The 20,604-nt window shown below is 40.4% G+C and overlaps 1 protein-coding gene across 1 annotated transcript; it reads right to left on the bottom strand.

Annotated features, from left to right (window-relative positions):
- Nucleotides 1-240: 240 nt before the first annotated feature.
- On the bottom strand, nucleotides 241-19,806 carry LOC127101037 (uncharacterized). Its single transcript, XM_051038348.1, has 2 exons — nucleotides 19,601-19,806; nucleotides 241-521 (listed from the first exon to the last, which is right to left on the bottom strand). Exons 1-2 carry the CDS (start codon nucleotides 19,760-19,762, stop codon nucleotides 276-278), a joined length of 408 nt encoding a protein of 135 aa, XP_050894305.1. The 5' UTR covers nucleotides 19,763-19,806; the 3' UTR covers nucleotides 241-275.
- Between the last annotated feature and the right edge of the window lie 798 nt (nucleotides 19,807-20,604).

Raw genomic sequence — 20,604 nt, 5'->3', positions numbered from 1 at the left:
GTATTCTTTCTCAATCCTCAATGCTTCAACGGTTGTCCACAAGAGATCGCCGGCAGTGCAAGCTTCAAAGACTTTCTACTGTGAGAGCTAAATGTTCTTCAAGGCTAAATTCAAACGACCCATCACTTAAAACAAAAGGTAATCCTTCTCTTCAACCACTGTTTGTCTTTCACAATAGTTTCCCGACCCAAAAGTGACTTTAAACCGTTCATGAAGTTCTTTGATCGACAACTTGTCTAAACATATTTCTCCGTCTGTCATGGAAAAATCAGGCTTTAAAGGGGAATAGACGGCAGAAGCAGATGATCCACTTCTATTACTCCTTCTGAAGGTCTGGAACACTGATCAATACTCCCAGATTGGTTACTATGACAATAATTTAAACTCGATGCTATAGAAGGTGCTTCTTGGTCTTTCTCAATTATGACAGGAAATTTATCAGCAGAACACTGGCTATCTATTTGTACATGAGAACGAATGGGTGATCGAGACGACAAGCGAAGTTTCTCTTCCTGTTTAACCTTCTGCAGCATCTGAAACTTTGCATTTAGCTTCCCCAAATCTGCCTCTGCAGTGCCTAATTGTGAAATGCCTTCCGAGCACTCCAACCGAAGCTTCCCAGAAGATGATCTTTCGATTGATATGCATTCCAAACTCTGTCCAGTGTCTGCAGCAACACGCATTTCACTGTTTTCATATTCAAGAAAATTCCTCCACCTCCATTACTTCATCATCCTTGTTGTAACAAAAACACCATTTTCTTTATTTCAGGTACATGCTGAGCTGCCTCTTCTGCCACCGCAAGAGCCCTTTCTATAGCACATTTTGAGTTCTCTATGATGGATGATATTGTACTCTCAGTTGCATCCTTAATTTGCTTTTTAATCAGATGAGCTGCTTCAGCAGTAGTGGTTTCAACAGGTGAAATTCTGAGTTAAGCATCTTCTAGTATGTGAGAAGTTGCCTGCTGGAAAGCAAACTCCGCTAACTTTTCAACCTGCACTGCAATATCAACAGCATCTTGTTTGGCAAGGACCAACTTAAATTACAGAGAGAACTTCTCTTCAACAGATTCCTCCAGATTTTCTCGAAAAAGATTTGGCAGACTCGTGCTCAGGTATAGCTACTTCTTTGTTATGTACCAAGGCAACAATGTATTCCTGGTTTTTGTGCTACAGTGATCCTCCTTTTCTGAATATCATCAGTTGGCTAATGATGATCCCGATGCAATAACACATCACTGATCTCGCATGTTTTCTTTGTAGTGCAGTCATTGTCCTGATGCATTTCCTCCACAATTTTGTGGAATAGATTCAAAAAGCAATGGCAGCATCTGTGAGTTCATTGATGATTCTAGCAACATTGAAATCGGCAATGACATCGACGTCCGTGGTGGCCTGTCTCTGAGGCTTCCTAATCAAAGATGTGGAGGTGTCTTAAAGTGATCAATTTTGATACAACCTTTGTAGAAAGCTCCATTTTTTCATTAGGTCTCAATGTTAGTGTTTGTAACAAAACTACTTAAGGATTTGTAAAGACTTCCCGGTCCTTTACAGTTTGACAAGTTAAAATATCTTAAATGTTTCAATTTTCTAATTGATCTAGAAAACTTGCTTAAAGAACAATCCGTCAGCTTCAAGACACGCAAGTGTTTGAATTTTGAAATGATTGACAATTTATCCTCATTGAATTTTTCCTCATTGGAAGACAGTAAAATCAAAGTTCGCAGCCTACTTCCATTTAATGAGTCCAACAAATGAATTGCCTTGGATTCCAATGATACATGCATGAGTTTTGTACACGGCTTTTTGTCTCACTGTCTAAGTAACAACAACATTGTCAGCTACTTGCATTTCAAGATCATGCATTAAATCATGCATTTCGAAACTAACTATATCACCATCTTCATCCACTTTTGCATCTTGGCAAATGACCTCATCAAGAAAAACTTTACAAATTCTTCACCTGTGTCTTCCACGAGTTGCTTTTCATCCGAGCATCTTCCAATGAAAATATTGCATACTGCAACATTCATTACTAACCAGTGACTTGCTGAATCTTGCATGCTAATATTTGTAGGAGGCACCATATTTTTAACAATGAGGGGAGATTGGTTATTAGACCTTTCAAAGACAGACAAATTTGATTCCTGTACCGAGTGAGATGTACTATTTTGATTTTGAAATGAGCTATGGATGGAAAATGGATCATGTTTGGTTATGAAATGGATATGGATTTTAGAAATAATCCAAGACTAATCAAAATGTCAATTAAAAAATCAAAAAAGCCAAATTAAAACCAATTAAAATCAAATTAATCTATAATTTGTTAAAATTACTTTGATGTCAAATTCTAACATTTATTTGGAAATTAAAAATCAATTAGAATTTGAATCATTAGTAAAACACAATTAAGATTAAATTGAAATTTGGAATTAGACTTATTTTGAAATAAAATTGAAAAAAATAAAAAGTCAAATATTTAGAATCCATTTCATAATCAAAACACCATGATAAAGAAAAACTAAATAATGCCCAATGTTTATAAAACAAATATGGATTTGGGAATGGATGATTGCCTTTGGTCATGAATGTATGCAAATGAACTTTAGGCCATGTGCCAAAATAATAAAAAAATGAAAAAAATTCAGGACCAAAATCGGGGTATGACAGTTGCCCCTATTTAAGTATCTTCAACTAGAGAATATGAAGCAGGACACTCTTCATATGATCATAGTGGGAGATGGTTAAATACTAAGAAGACCCGGATTTTGATCCTGAATCCCTATGACATGATGTGATATGATATGATATGATATGATATGCATGGATGCATGGATGCATGATTTTTTTTTTATCTGCTAGGGGTATAGTGAACCCTTAACAGGAGATGTTACTAGACAAACCAAACCTGTGGGGAATGCTGATGGTCCACAGGGAGACAGACAAATGGTAAAAAAACAAACTTGCTGGGGAAGACAAAACCTGTTGGAGAATCAGACACATACCGGGGAGTACTCAAAGTGAAAGTTGATAAACAACATTCAGAGTACAAGAGATTTCGATAGTAAGTTCACATATGACTTACTAGACCCGAATAAGAAAGGAAAATGTCACAACAGGTTCAAATATGACCTGGCAATACTGGAATAAAACACAACAAACAGGTTCATATATGACCCGACAATGCTGGGAGAATATCAAGAAGTTCTAACGGCAAGTTTAGATATGACCTAACAAACTCAGAAAAAATCAAGGAGAGTGTATCAACAGGTTCATATATGACCTGGTAATACTGGAATGAAAGTTCAAAAACAGGTTCATATATGACCTGACAACACTGAAACAATCATAGAAAGACTCTTCAGAACAGGTTCAAATATGACCTGACACTGGAATAAGGCTCAACAACAGGTTCATATATGACCTGAATAGTATTGAACAACAGGTGAAAAACTCTTCAGAACAGGTTCATATATGACCTGACACTGGAATAGGATTCAACAACAGGTTCATATATGACCTGAATAGTATTGAACAACAGGTGAAAAACTCTTCAGAACAGGTTCATATATGACCTGACACTGGAATAGGATTCAACAATAGGTTCATATATGACCTGAATAGTATTGAACAAAAGGGAAAAACTCTTCAGAACAGGTTCAAATATGACCTGACACTGGAATAAGGCTCCACAACAAGTTCATATATGACCTGAATGGTATTGAACGACAGGGAAAAACTCTTCAGAACAGGTTCAAATATGACCTGACACTGGAATAAGGCTCAACAACAGGTTCATATATGACCTGAATAGTATGAACGACAGGTTCATATATGACCTAAATGCATTTGAACAACAGGTTCATATATGGCCTGGCAATGGAATAAAGTTCAACAACAGGTTCACATATGACCTGAATGGAATAAAAATCAACACCAGGTTCACATATGACTTGAATGCATTTGGACAACAGGTTCATATATGACCTGATATTGGAATAACAACAATTGGACTCTGACCATAAGCAATGAACTACAACCAGCTTTTAACGGATTTTGCCAACAACAATTGGACTTGAAAATGACTGCGAAAACCATATGTTGGTTTAAGGATACCAAAGACAAACTGGAATTAGAGGTCCAAGGTCATAGGATCAACAACAAGACCTAGGTCAATGCACAATGAGCACGAAGTACCTTTCGGCTATGCATGATTTGAATGCTTTTATGCATGATATATGAATGATCATGATTATGAGAATGCTGACACTTGGCAGACTGAGAGTTTGTAAAGACTGTTTACAGAGATTCTGATTCCTCAACACCAATAACTCATACCCGTACAATTAACAGGCGCGTCCAGAGGAGAAACTATCATGATTGACAGTTATAAACAGCCAAAGGTCCATCCTTCTAGAGGATTAATAAGTTGTACTCCATGAGGACTTTTGTTGGTGATCCAGGAATATTTATGCAACCTCGAGGCTTTCGGGGAAACAAATGATTTTCCTTTGATTTTCACATATATCAAAGTAATTTTTGTTCTAAATTTCAAATTCTTTTTCAAGTTTCAAAATTTCATTATTAACAAATAAATGACATTTTGCATAACAAAGAAAAGCATAGATGAACACAACTAACAATGATTGGGAAAACTTGTATTTTATTCAAAAATGGTAGCACACAAATGGCGTAGCTCCATAGAGTGTTACAATTTTTTTGAAAATGGCAATAAGGAAAGGTTTACATTGAATTCAGTGACCACTAACATCCCTACTAGATATGATTTCCCAAAACCTTGCTTCTAAGGGGAGTAACTTGGATTGATCTTTCGCCTCAAATTCTTCAATGTTAATCAGTAACAACTGATGCAGTTTATGCCTTTTTGCCCCTAACTTTTGCCTGGATCGCCCTTTCGGGTTTTCAATCCACCGGGACGCTCCTTTTTGCCTAAGTCGCCTTTTCAGGTTTTCAACTTAGCGAGCTACCATTTTTATTCATCCCTAACTTTTGTCTGGACCGCCCTTTCGGGTTTTCAGTCCACCGGGATACCCTTTTTTTGCCTAAATAGCCCTTTCAGGTTTTCGATTTAGCGGGTTTTTATTAGGCATAGTATTTTTTAACTGCATCAGAGTTCACAGGGTGTAAGAGCTCTTCATCATCCATAGTTGTGAGAATCAAGGCACCTCTGAAGAAAGCTTTTTTCACAACATATGGGCCTTCATAATTGGGGGTCCACTTCCCACGTGAGTCCTTGTGTATTGGCAAGATCTTCTTGAGCACGAGGTCTCCTTCTCTGAATTCCCGAACACGTACTTTCTTGTCAAAAGCCCTTTTAAGCCGTTTTTGGTATAATTGTCCATGGCACAAAGAAGTCATTTGCTTCTCATCTATGAGGTTTAATTGATCAAATCTATTTTGAATCCACTCAGCCTCTTCCAGCTTGGTCTCCATCAAGATTCTCATTGAAGGTATCTCTACTTCAATTGGGAGAACTGCTTCCATCCCATATACCAAAGAGAAGGGGGTTGCCCCTGTTGAAGTGCGGACGGAAGTCTGGTATCCATGCAGTGCAAAGGGTAGCATTTCGTGCCAATCCTTATAGGTTTTTACCATTTTTTGCAGGATTTTCTTGATGTTTTTATTAGCGGCTTCAACAGCGCCATTCATCTTTGGACGATATGGTGAAGAGTTATGGTGCTCAATCTTGAAGCTCTCGCATAATTCTTTCATGGTCTTATTGTTCAGATTCGTCCCATTATCTGTGATGATCCGACTTGGAATTCCATAACGGAAAATGATCTCTTTCTTGAGAAACCGTGCAACCACTTGCTTTGTCACATTAGCATAAGAGGCGGCTTCTACCCATTTGGTAAAGTAATCAATGGCAACCAGGATGAAGCGGTGACCATTGGAAGCTTTAGGCTCGATGGCGCCAATCATGTCGATGCCCCACATTGAGAAAGGCCAAGGTGACGTCAAAACGTTTAGTAGGGTCGGAGGCACGTGTACCTTGTCGGCATATATTTGGCATTTATGACATTTTCTAGCATAATTGAAGCAGTCAGATTCCATGGTCAACCAGTAATAACCAACTCTCAAAATCTTCTCGGCCATGGCATGTCCATTGGTATGAGTCCCAAAGGATCCTTCATGAATCTCCTTGATCAACATGTCCGCTTCACGTCCATCCACGCATTTGAGCAGAATCATGTCGTGATTTCTCTTATACAACACACCATTGCTTAAGAAGAATTTGGATGCTAACTTCCTCAATGTTTTCTTGTCAAGGGTTGTGGCATCTGTTGGATATTCTTGATTTTGCAAAAAGCATTTGATGTCATGAAACCAAGGTTTACCATCGGCTTCCTCTTCAACTGACTGGCAGTAGGCAGGCTCAATTTTCCGCTCGATCTGAATGAGAGGTGCTTCATTATGGAATCTGACTTGGTACATTGAAGCCAACATAGCCAAAGCATCAGCAATTTGATTCTCAGTTCTCGGGACATAACAGAAAGTGATTTCGTCAAAGTATTTTATTAGTTCCATGACATAGGCACGATATGGGATCAACTTGGTATCACGGGTTTCCCATTCACCCTTGACTTGGTATATCACCAAGGCTGAGTCTCCACATACTTCGAGGATTTTGATTCGGAGATCAATGGCTTCTTCGATGCCTAGGATGCACGCCTCATATTCTGCTATATTGTTCGTGCAATCAAAACACAACCTTGCTGTGAAAGGAGTGTATCCACCATTCGGATTTAATAGAACAACTCCTACGCCATGCCCCATGTAATTGGAGGAACCATCGAACATGAGCTTCCACCGAGATCCGGGTTCAGGTCCTTCATCAAGTCCTGGGATTTCACAGTCTTTCACTACCATAATGTCTTCATCAGGGAAGTCAAACATCAACGACTGGTAATCTTCAACGGGCTGGTTTGCCAAGTAATCAGACAATACACTCCCTTTGATGGCTTTCTGAGACACATATTGGATGTCATACTCAGATAGTAACATCTGCCAACGGGCGAGTCTTCTAGTTAAAGCAGGCTTTTCAAAGATGTACTTTATTGGATCCATTTTTTAGATCAACAAAGTAGTGTGGCAAATCATGTACTGTCTTAAACGACGAGCGGCCCATGCTAAAGCACAACAAGTTTTCTCCAAGAGTGAGTATCGGGTTTCACAATCGGTAAATCTCTTACTTAGATAATAGATGGCGTGCTCCTTTCAACCGGTTTCGTCATGTTGTCCCAGCACACATCCCATTGATTTTTCAAGCACAGTCAAGTACATAAAGAGTGGTTTCCCCTGGACAGGTGGAATTAGAATAGGGGGCTGTTGTAGGTATTGTCTGATCTTCTCAAAAGCCATTTGGCAGTCAGAATTCCATTCAACTACTTGATCTTTTCTGAGCAACTTGAATATAGGTTCACACGTAGCAGTCATATGAGATATAAACCTAGAGATGTAGTTCAAACGTCCCAGGAATCCTCTAACTTCTTTCTCTGTACGTGGAGCAGGCATTTCTTGTATTGCCCTAACCTTGTCTGGATCTACCTCAATTCCTCGTTGACTAACAATGAAACCAAGCAACTTTCCAGATCGGACACCGAAGGTGCATTTAGCAGGATTCAGCCGTAGTCGAAATTTCCGAAGACGGTCTATATGATCCTCTTCACTTTGAGATTTTGCAATCATATCATCCACATAAACCTCAATTTCCTTATGCATCATATCATGGAAAAGAGTGACCATTGCTCTTTGGTAAGTTGCCCCAACATTTTTGAGACCGAATGGCATTACCTTGTAGCAAAATGTTCCCCAAGGGGTGATGAATATGGTCTTTTCCATGTCCTCTGGATCCATCTTAATTTGATTATAACCCGAGAATCCGTCCATAAAGGAGAAGACTGCGAACTTAGCAGTGTTGTCTACCAGAGTGTCAATATGTGGCCGGGGGAAGTCGTCCTTTGGACTAGCTTTGTTTAGATCTCTGTAATCAACACACATCTTGACCTTGCCATCCTTTTTGGGTACTGGCACAATGTTGGCTACCCATTGAGGGTACTTTGCAACTGCTAGAAAACCGACATCAAATTGACGTTTCACCTCGTCACAAATCTTTAGAGCCATGTCGGGTCTTGCTCTTCGGAGCTTCTGCTTCACTGGCGGACAATCTGGCTGTAGTGGTAGCTTGTGGACCACAATATCAGTATCTAAACCTGGCATATCCTGATACGACCAAGCAAATACATCTACATATTCATGTAGCAACTTGATCAATCTTTCTTTGATGCTTGCCCCAAGCGTAGTCCCAACTTTGACCTCTTTCTTGTCCTCTTCAGTGCCCAGGTTGATTGTTTCCACTGGTTCTTGATGTGGCTGAAGGGCCTTTGACTCATGCTCGAGCATCCTTTCCAATTCTTCAGGGAAATCACAATCTTCCTCACTATCCTCTTTTGCTTGGTAGATGGGGAGTTCAAAATTATAGGAAGTAGCGGGGTCATCGAATTCAACTGGTTTATTGATTATTCTGCATGTTTTTTAATGATGGTTTTTTTAAGAAAAATGGAAATAAAATGAAAAAGAAGTAAAAAAATATTTTTGTAGTTTTTGAAAGGATTGCCATTTTAAGAAAAACAACAGATAAATGAACGACAAGAATTTGAACAAAAAGCTCTTTATTTGTCATAATGATTTTTTTGAAATTCAAAAGGGGCCCTACAAATGATCCATTAGCCTTGGGCAGAGCTAAGGATTTTCAAAAACACAAAGGAAAACAACAATTACTTTGACACAGGAAAAACTTCTGGAATCTCAACTGCTTCCCAATTTGTTAGGGCTGCTTCACACCGGTATATCAGATTTGATGTTTCTCCATCTTCAGTGTCATCTTCCACTGCACCAACTTGATCCCCATGGATAAATCCTTTGCTTAGGAAAACTTCTTGTATGCTCCGCACACGGTCCTTTGCAGGGACCAGGGCTCCTCCATTAGTAGAAGGCTGGTATGCCAAACCAAAACGGTCATTTTTCTCATTGACGTTGATGACTTGCCCCCAACCTGCAGGGCCTCCACCTTCAACTGCCGATCTTGCGCTCTTCAAAGAGGCGAATGACAAACTGGTTTTCTCAACAGGATCCTTAACTTCTTCAAGTGTGGCATTGGATATTTCAAGTGCTTGAAAAGAGGTTTCTAAGGCATCCTCATCAGCCTCAATATAACGGAAAGAGGAGAGTTGACTGATGACAAAATCTTCTTCACCTGAGACAATGACGAGCTTGTTATCGACAACGAACTTCATCTTTTGATGTAGAGTAGAAGTTACTGCCCCAGCAGCATGTATCCATGGGCGTCCCAAAAGGCAGCTATAAGCTGGATTTATGTCCATAACTTGGAAATTGATGGGGAATACATGCGGTCTGATCTGTATTGGTAACTCTACCTCCCCAACTACTGTCCTTCGTGAACCATCAAATGCTTTCACCACAAGTGCACTAGGTTTCAACTCCGAACCTTGGTAAGACAATTTAGCAAGTGCCCTATTTGGCAGAACATTGAGGGATGATCCAGTGTCAACTAAGACTCTGGCCAGAGCATCTTCTTGGCACTTTATGGATACATGTAAAGCGCGGTTGTGATTCTTCCCCTCCTTGGGTAGCTCTTCATTGCTGAAACTTAAAGTGTTACAGGCTGTGATATTGGCGACCACTCCATCGAATTGGCCGACCGTTATATCTTGGGTAACATGAGCCTGAGCAAGCACTTTTAGTAGAGCCTCCCTATGAGCTTCGGAATTCAGAAGCAAAGACAAGATAGATATTTTTGATGGTGTTTGATGTAACTGATCAACTATCTTGTAGTCAGATTTCTTTATTATCCTTAGGAACTCACTTGCTTCATCTGTTTGTACAACCGGTTGTGCCCCTCCATGCTCTGGGGTAGGATTCACATTTGCAGCTTCCCTTGTTGGTTCTTGAGGGTTCACATTAAAATTGGGAGTATAAATCCGACCACTACGGGTCATCCTGCTTGTTCCTGCGATGTTAGTGATGTCGGTGTCAACATTCTCCAAATCTTTCTTACTTTCAGCAGCTTTGGGATTTCCATCTACCACTCCATCTACCACTGTTATGTCGTACTTCCAGGGTACCGCCTTGGTGCTTTCAAAAGGAAATGGGGTAGGCATGCATACTACCACGGGTGATGGATGAACAACATCTCTTCTGTGATAAGTTACCTCAAATGGTTCTGGTATATTAAAAACGGGTTCAATGACTGAAACATCCTCGTTTGTTGTTGGACCACAAATTTGTAAAACACCTTGATCCATCAAGTTCTGAATGTCATTTTGTACCACTTTACATCCTCTTGGATGAACGACACATTCCTCACAATTGTCGTGACATGCATCAATCAATCTAGCCCCCACCAATCTTGCATGAAGCGCTAGCAACGAAGTTTTAACATCTTCCACGTTTTTGATTATACACACCTCAGAAGCATCCTCGACGACGTTAACATCACCATGCGCTGGAAAAGGGTTACTTTTGACATTGGGTCCGACGTCTCGAAACGACAGAATCTTCTTCTCAACCAGGTCTCGCACAATATGCTTTAAAGCATAACATCCTTCTAAATCATGTCCAGGGGCACCCCCATGGAAAGGACAATGGGCATCTGGATTGTACCACGGAGGTAAAGGATTTGGTGGAGGACCCAAAGATCTGGGAGTCACCAACCCTTTCTGTAGTAATGATGGGTACAATTCAGTGTATGTCATAGGGATTGAAGCAAATGGAACTCTACCTCTTTGTACCCTATTTTGATTTGGAGGATTTTGTGGACGAGGAGCCTGTGCCCTTGGCTGTTGATAAGCAGGTGGCGCTGGCGCTTGCTGGTATATTGGCGCTTGTTGAGCCGGTTGATAGACAGGAGCTTGCGATTGGTTGAAATTTGGTGTGATAGCTGCCACATATGGTTGTTGAACATATTGGACTGGATAAGCTGGTTGTTGTTGAGCAAATTGGTGTTGTTGGGTAAGTTGATGTTGTTTCTTCCATGAATGACTCCTTCTTTGACTGGTTGATACTGCATTTATATCACCTTCCTTCTTTCTTTGAAATCCTCCAGGAAACTTTTTGGCATTACTACCAGATGTTTCAGAGGTAGTCATCATCTTTCCATTCTTCAACCCAAGCTCGACCTTTATGCCCACGGCGACCAGGTCAGAGAAGCTTGCAGATACACTACTTACCATTCTTTCATAGAACATCGGTTTGACTGTATCCATGAACCAATCCGCTAATTCCTTCTCAGCAAGGGGTGGTTCGACTTGCGAGGCCACCTCCCTCCATCGTTGCGCGTATTCCTTAAAAGACTCCTTATCTTTCTGGGACATGCTGAGTAATTGCCTCCTATCTGGGGCCATATCCATATTATACTTGTAATGTTGGATAAAAGCATCAGATAAGTCTTGGAAACAACGAATCCTACTCTGATCAAGGCTTAAATACCACTTGGAGGGAGCATCCCTCAAGCTGTCTTGGAAGTAATGTATCATAAGTTTGTCATCCTCTATATGCACAGCCATTTTTTGATAGTACATAATAAGGTGACTCTTAGGACACGAGTGACCCTCATACCTATCGAAATCTGGGGTTTTGAACTTCGCAGGAATCACAAGACCGGACACTAAGCACATCTCCTTAGCGGTAGCACCAAAAACTTGGTCACCTTCCATAGCCCTCAATCTTTTCTCAAGCATCTGGTAATTCTCCTTCATCCCTCTTATGTCTTCCTGCCTTTCCTCATCTTCATCTGAAAAGTCTGGAGCATGTTGTTGATCCTCAAAGTAGGGTTGCACATGTGCACGAACGAGAGGAGGTGCGAACGTGTGGACCACAGGATGATTTTCATTGATGGTCGGTAGAGGAGCCGTCTGCTGAGCGGATGGTGCAAAACCAGGGGCGCCTTCAACTGTAGGCGTGAAACCGGGAGGTAAACCATAGGTTGGCCAGGTTGGGGTTCAATCGATGGACCGGCGATTTCTGAAACAACCGTCGTTTGGGTGTCTAACTTTTCCCTGATGACCTGTAATATCTCCATGACCTGACCCATGTTTCCATGTAGGTCTTCGAGCTCTGAGCTCACTCGCTCCAATTCATGCTCTTGATCTGCCATTCTTTGACGAGCTCTGGCACGAGTATTATACTGGTGTTGAAAATTCAGCGTGAAACTGGAGGGAGAAAGGACAGAATGAGACTCGGGTTTTGAAAATGCATGAATGCATGTATGGATGCATTTTGTTTGCAAAACTCTTGGTTAGTTTCAATCATTTATTTCAAAATGTCACAACACTTGTTCGCAAATATTTAAAATAATAGGAAATGAAACACAATAAAATGAATCTCAAAAAGCGATTTTTCATTAATCTCATATCAAAGTTCAAATACAAACAACGTGCTCATGGCTTATGGGCTTTCCGAACCGTAGCAAGGTCGGTAGTTAACCCTTCTAGCATTGCCTTACAAAACTTAATGAAATTAAAGACTTGATGCGGGGTGTTCTCTGGACACATGCACCAATCCGCCTCTTGCAGCTTCTCAGGTAGCTCTTGCATGATGGAACTCGTAAATCCGGACAACTTCAGAAATTTGCCCTTCCACTCAGCGTAAAGCCCTTGGAGATCTTGGATAATGCGCACGTCTTCAGCCTTGGTCACCTCTATGTCCCTATAGAGGTTTCTCCAATATCTGCACTCACCTAGCAACACCATATAGGCAGCATCCTGATCCCCACCTTCAAGTGCCTGGATTCTAGCATCGGCTCGATCCAAATGATGTTTCAACCGTGTGCAAACTCTTTCTGACTCTTCAGTCTTCAGCTTCTCGCGTTCCAGAGTAACCTTGTATTTTTGAATGGTATTCTCCGGTTCACGAGTACGAATCTCAGAAATCAGTCGTGCTTCCCTTTTCATTTCAAGGGTCAGCTCCAGAGTCTTGTTGAGCTTTTGAATCCGGAGTAGAGCTCTATCCAACTCCTCTTCCTTTGATTTGAACACAGATTTAGTGCTATAGAGCGCTTGTCCAAACTTTTCTCTCCTTGCTTCAGACTCTCTAGCTATTTTGTTGGAGACTTCAAGCTCTTTGTCCTTCTTTTGTTGACCGTCTTTCAAGTTCCCATTCTCTATTGAGACTCGGCCAAGCCTGATTCTCAAATCAGCATTTTCCAACTCCAACTCCTTGATACGGGCATTGAGCTTTTCTACATCTTCAGGTAATATGGGTTCTGGCTCCGGAACCAATGGATAAATAGAAGGATCAAATGGATAAGGGAGTTTAATCATCCGAACCCTCTCTCTAACCCAACAAGTGTAAGGCTCTTGGGCAATGACATTTCTCTTACCCAACTCCTTACCTTTCCTGATAACTGCTTGCCAAGACCTCTTGATCTTTTTCACCATGGGATGATCCGCTTCAACACCATGTAAGATGAAAGGCTCTAGAGCTTCAGCTTTTAGAGGGCCATTCATAGGGTACCCATGCTGCCTCAGAGATAACACAGGGTTATAGTTGATGCAACCCTTGGTTCCTATCAAAGGAACATTGGGAAAGTCTCCAATGCTGACGATCACATTCTCGGTTTCCCAATCCCTGGTATACCATTTAACATGACTGGAGGTGAGGGAAGCTAGCTTCTGGAAGGGCTTGAGTTCCTTTGAGACAAAAGGACCTTCTTCGGGCATATGGGATCTAAACCAGGCATGCAACAACTGCGCACAACATAAGACGATTCCTCCCTTCTTCTCATGACGATCATGGAGAGTGTAGTAGAGATCTGCCAAGAGGAACGGTACAGGGTTACCAGAGAGGAAAATTCTCACCGCCAGGTGGTCCACAAAATGGTCAATATTTGGGAAGAGGACTATCCCATATATCAACACAGCTAACACAACATAAAAGGCTTCCCAATTCCCTTCTTTTTCCATCTTCTTGGCCTGATCTTCCAAGAACTTCCTAGAAAAACCACTGAAAGGTCCTTTCACATCCCTATTGTCCACGACTTCAGAAACTTTCAGACCCAAAGCTGAAGCTATCCTCTTGGGAGGAATATCTTCAGCGAGCTTAGGAAATGGGTTATGATCCTTCAAATTCTGGCCTATGATCCTCTCAACCTCCTCCAAGGCAGGAGCCAACTGGAAGTCAGAAAACGTGAAACAACGTAGAGGTGGATCATAGAACTGAGCAATAGTCACTGCGGTCATGATGTCCATCTTCTCATTTAGGATATCCAGAATTCTTCCATAGTTTTGTACAAAGCTGTTGAGTTTGAGGGGTGTTACTTTGGCACTCAACTTCTGTAGGCTGGTAAGGTCCACGTTCTTGTATTTGAACTGAAAAGTGCCTCTTCTCTTAGGATTCATCTTGCTAACAAGTCTGGGATTCCTGAAATAATGCGAAACAAACTAAGAGTTTTGCTTTTTAAGCATATGCAATGAATGGATGGATGCAATGTTTTTTTTTTGTTTTTTTGATAGGTTCAAAGGTCCGAGGTATGGATAAATTTGATTGCTTTTCCAAAACGGGTTCTCACCGGGTATGATCTAGGGCTTTGTTACAAAGGATCCCCAGAGTCATTGATTCACAAGAATGTTTGACGCTTACGGGAAATACTTCCCGGTCGTCAACTCCATCAAGGGAATCTATTCTGGGTGAGGTTCTCGTACCGACTCTTACGAAGTATCCACCTCGGGAGTCCGCACTACGCAACCATCGACTGGGTTCTAGACAGGGTACTCAGAGTCATGGATTCAAAAGACTGTTTGACGCTTACAGAAAATACTTTCCGGTCATCAACTCCATCTAGGGAATCTATTCTGAGCGAGGTTCTCGTATCGATCCTTACGAAGTATCCACCTCGGGAATCCATACTACGCAACCATCATTTCTAGTTGGCCAAAGGTTCAATGTTCTAAAAGGTTCTTAGAGTCATGGACCCCTTTGAAACATCGAAGCTTACGAGGTATACACCTCGAGCGACAATATTTGCAAAAGGATCTACTCTAAGTGAGGTTCTCGTACCGACTCTTACGAAGTATACACCTCGGGAGTCTGTACTACTCAACCATCGTCCTATCTTATGTTTTTTTTCACTCTAGACTCGGGTGTAGAGTCTTTCCCACATGGTTTGCAATCAAAATCCAAGTACCCAACACGGTGGAACCAATATCAATATAACAATAAAGATATTAAAAAGAAATAAATAAGGGAAAAGCCACACAATTAAACAAACAGAGGCACACAAGCGTCCTAACTAGGCTTGACTCACTTAGGGATTAGTCCCCAGCAGAGTCGCCATCTGTCGCACCTCGAAAAAATGGGGATACGACTTCAAAGCGAAGCGCGATCGCACGCTCGCAATGATGGACTGAACAGAGTCGCCACCGAACTTTATTTATTCCTAAAAAGGAAAGGGGAAATGTTTTTGGATTTTTTTCAACGAAGGACTAAACCTAAGTTTTTTATTAGTGGGCCTGACAAGATTTACAAATCCTGCTCCTACGTATCTCAAAAGAGAAATCAAGGCTTACGTAGTTCTGGGTAGAAAAATGTTTGTTTGTTGGTCGATTTTAGCGGAAGCTATACTGTATTAATCGGCGGAAACATTGTTTTACCCAAAACAGATGAGGAGTGGACGCATACCACACATCGAACGGATTTATAAATCTACATTCGGAAAAGCGTCATTCATCTCTACTCAACAATCGTGGCCGAAACATTGTTTTGTATCACTTAAGACAATATATCTTTCATTTATGAAAAAGGTTTTTGATTAGTTGCACGGCGGCGAGAAAAGAGTTTGATCGGTTGGATGTATTTTGAGTGATGGCGAGAACTTGGATGAGCGAGATATACATCTCGAATCCTAGCCTCAGGAGTGCATGGTATACACCATGTTCCATTTCCATCTTTATTGAAAGAGGTTAAGATAGGAATTAAGTATTTTGGAATTTGATTGAGAAAGGGTTTGAAGAAACCGCGTTGACAATTTTAGACGATGGCGAGAACTTGGATGAGCGAGATATACATCTCGAATCCTAGCCTCAGGAGTGCACGGTATACACCATGTTCCATTTCCACCTTTATTGAAAAAGTGTTAAATAAGAATTAGGTATTTTGAGTTTTGTTGTGAAAATGACTTGACCTTAGATCAAGTATTGATGGACGTTCAAGAGAAATTTGAATGAGTGTTTGAGAGAAAACAAAGTGGATGAACTTGGATGATGGCGAGAGCTAGGATTGGCGAGATATACATCTCGAATCCTAGTCTCAGGAGTGCGTGGTATACACCACATTCCACTTCCATCTTATTGAAAAGGTCTTAACTATAAATTAATATTTTTTGAGTTTTTATAAGAAAAAAAGGTTTGACGTTGAATCAAGCGTTTGATGAAAGTTTGAAAGAAATGGAAAAGAAATAGGAGGGAGAAATGAATTGATTTGTTTATTGAGAAAATACTCGATAATGGATCGAGTCATATTTTTGTATTTTTTGGAAATGATTGATTTTATTCTTGTGTTAGTATCTAACTAAATAGTCAAACAAATAAAGAAATAAAACAGTACAAGATTATTACACATCGGGGGAGTGGGGTGCATTTTGTCAAATGGGGATTCAAAATCATGAAATAATTAAATCGGGCCCAAACAACAAATAATGCAAAAGTATGAGTGTAAGTGCAAGAGAACCGGCTCATTGTAAGAAAGCCCAAGAGTAAGCTATGTGAGGTTGATGGCGATGCTTAAAAACAATCGACTTACAAGGGTATGGAAATGGGCTCGACATTGAATCGAGAAAAATGTGATTTTAATAGTTTAAAATGGTTTTGAATGGATGATGAAATTAAAAGAAATCAAATTTGTGCTATTAAACAATAATGAAACCATGAGTATAGGAGAAATTATAATAAAACATAAACATGAAAAATGAATGCTAAAAGAAATAAAATGCTACATATAGGTATCGAACCCACTCCACTAAAGACTATGAACTACCCTCTCTCCACTAGGCCATTTATGATTAGTTATCATCTACAACAACAACTTGGATATATAAACCAGAATAGGTTAAAATCAAAATTAATTAAAAAAATAAAATTAAAATGAAATGGTCTGTTAGACTACTCATAAACATAAAGGAGGAATCCCAAATGGTGACCCTAGCCGCCTGGTTGTTGGGTCTTTGGGACTAATAACTAGTAAACTACTAGGGAACACAAAAAAACAATGCATTAATATCCATTATTAAAAAACAAAAGAAGACTAAACATATTAAGTTTTTTTTAATGGCTTTAATGTTTGTGTTGGTTAAAAAATAAAAGAAATAAACGAAAAAAGAAAATGGTGAGATTCATCGTCCTCCCCCCTCTCAACCTTACTCACATAATCGCTCTCTCAACCTCACTCTCAGCAAATCTCTCTCTCGCTCTCAACTTCACGTTTCTCTCACTCAACATCGCTCATCCCCAACCTTCACTCTCAACAAATCTCTCTCTCGCCCAAACAGCGTGAAAGTTTGAAAGAAAGCTCACCTTTGCGGTGAATCGGTAGCTCAGGTAACGACCGAACCCTCTCCCTTCGCCTCTTCCAACACTGATTTCCTTTTGATTTTAGGATTAGGGTTTTCTGTTTTGGAATTTTTCACTTCCGCCTCTCTAATTTTTCGTCTCTACAATTCTTAGGGTTTTTTGCTTTGAAGTTTTTTCGCCGTTAATTTTCATTATCTCTCACTGATTCCTCTCTTCTCCTTTTATATTTTGCAGATTAGGGTTTTCAGTTTGGTATGGTGGATCCAAGAAGTATCTCTGCAAACCACTTTTTGATGTGCTCAGAATCGGATTGGTCTCTTTGATGTTTGGATTTCGGAACGGTAACCTGAACTCAAGCTTTCTCCCTCTGTTTTGTCTTAATGCCAATTTGGGAATTTTCTTGAAATTTAACTGCCTTGCTGTTTTGCTTTTACTACAGTGAATTCGGAGTGGGTATACACTGATGTAATGCAAGTAATAGTTGATTCCTTAAGCTTGGTGTTCTTGTCATGAATCAAAGGGATTAACTTAGCAAGCCACAATTTAGTATGCCAATATCAGCAGCAACAACGTAATGATAATCAGCATCACTTTGCTGATTGACTCTTTATTCATTAGAATTTGGACTCTCTGATTCTTTTGAAGCTAGGAGAAAGAATCTTCAGTCGTTGCGAGCCCCCACCTCTTTCAAGCTCCTTACACTCCTCAATCATATGATGAAGATCCTCATCAGAACAAACAAAAATAAGAGCATCGAGATCCTCTCCAGGAAGCTGGTATTTGATAGTGTGAGTTTGATTGCAAATATTAGATGTCTCCCTTGTAAGTTCCTCATGTGTGATGTTTTTCCTGATCGATATAATCCGCGTCTCTCCCCCCACATATCTGAGCTATTTTTGTGCGTATTATGCAGGTTTATTTTGGAAATGAAGAATGGTTTCCTCTTGGCAAGCCTGGCTGCTTCAAAGACAGTGGGGGAGATAGCCAACTGATGGTTCAGATGGTTATCCAACAATGTACCATACTCTTGCAGGTGGTTACAGGATGCTTGTTTGACATCTGTGTCGTGTCTGTCCGCCACTGGTTCAGAGCTATGCGGCGATTCAGTATTAGGCAATGATTCAGGTTGAGGCAGTTCAAGGTGAGTATTGTCTGCATCACCATCTGATTTAATGCGTGTAATTAATGAATTGGGCATAACTGTTGTACGGTTTGGTTTGTTATTCACAGGGTTTGGTTGCGTTTGTTATGTTTTGCAGGGGCCTTGGCTGTGATATGAAAGCTTTCATGAAGTAGGTAACAGAAAATAATTACCTATCATTTTGTAATAATGGACACCGTATTGTGCATCCGTTCAAAGAAACTGGTGCATAATTGCAGGATATTGATGTAACCCTTAGAGTTGTTGGAGCTGCAGCGGTTAAATCACTAGACGGCATCGCATTTGACAGCAAAATTAACAATGGCAGCAAGGTATTCTTTCTCAATCCTCAATGCTTCAACGGTTGTCCACAAGAGATCGCCGGCAGTGCAAGCTTCAAAGACTTTCTACTGTGAGAGCTAAAGGTTCTTCAAGGCTAAATTCAAATGACCCATCACTTAAAACAAAAGGTAATCCTTCTCTTCAACCACTGTTTGTCTTTCACAGTAGTTTCCCGACCCAAAAGTGACTTTAAACCGTTCATGAAGTTCTTTGATCGACAGCTTGTCTAAACATATTTCTCCGTCTGTCATGGAAAAATCAGGCTTTAAAGGGGAATAGACGGCAGAAGCAGATGATCCACTTTCTATTACTCCTTCTGAAGGTCTGGAACACTGATCAATACTCCCAGATTGGTTACTATGACAATAATTTAAACTCGATGCTATAGAAGGTGCTTCTTGGTCTTTCTCAATTATGACAGGAAATTTATCAGCAGAACACTGGCTATCTATTTGTACATGAGAACGAATGGGTGATCGAGACGACAGGCGAAGTTTCTCTTCCTGTTTAACCTTCTGCAGCATCTGAAACTTTGCATTTAGCTTCCCCAAATCTGCCTCTGCAGTGCCTAATTGTGAAACGCCTTCCGAGCACTCCAACCGAAGCTTCCCAGAAGATGATCTTTCGATTGATATGCATTCCAAACTCTGTCCAGTGTCTGCAGCAACACGCATTTCACTGTTTTCATATTCAAGAAAAATCCTCCACCTCCATTACTTCATCATCCCTGTTGTAACAAAAACACCATTTTCTTTATTTCAGGTACATGCTGAGCTGCCTCTTCTGCCACCGCAAGAGCCCTTTCTATAGCACATTTTGAGTTCTCTATGATGGATGATATTGTACTCTCAGTTGCATCCTTAATTTGCTTTTCAATCAGATGAGCTGCTTCAGCAGCAGTGGTTTCAACAGGTGAAATTCTGAGTTAAGCATCTTCTAGTATGTGAGAAGTTGTCTGCTGGAAAGCAAACTCCGCTAACTTTTCAACCTGCACTGCAATATCAACAGCATCTTGTTTGGCAAGGACCAGCTTAAATTACAGAGAGAACTTCTCTTCAACGGATTCCTCCAGATTTTCTCGAAAAAGATTTGGCAGACTCATGCTCAGGTATAACTACTTCTTTGTTATGTACCAAGGCAACAATGTATTCCTGGTTTTTGTGCTACAGTGATCCTTGTTTTCTGAATATCATCAGTTGGCTAATGATGATGTCGGTGCAATAACACATCATTGATCTCGCATGTTTTCTTTGTAGTGCAGTCATTGTCCTGATGCATTTCCTCCACAATTTTGTGGAATAGATTCAAAAAGCAATGGCAGCATCTGTGAGTTCATTGATAATTCTAGCAACATTGAAACCGGCAATGACATCGGCGTCCGTGGTGGCCTGTCTCTGAGGCTTCCTAATCAAAGATGTGGAGGTGTCTTAAAGTGATCAATTTTGATACAACCTTTGTAGAAAGCTCCATTTTTTCATTAGGTCTCAATGTTAGTGTTTGTAACAAAACTGCTTAA

This window comes from Lathyrus oleraceus, chromosome 7 (assembly GCF_024323335.1).
Source record: "Lathyrus oleraceus cultivar Zhongwan6 chromosome 7, CAAS_Psat_ZW6_1.0, whole genome shotgun sequence".
NCBI classification, from domain to species: Eukaryota; Viridiplantae; Streptophyta; class Magnoliopsida; order Fabales; family Fabaceae; genus Lathyrus; species Lathyrus oleraceus.
The sequence above is the reverse complement of the archived record's forward strand: the minus strand, read 5'-3'. Positions and strand labels throughout refer to the sequence as shown.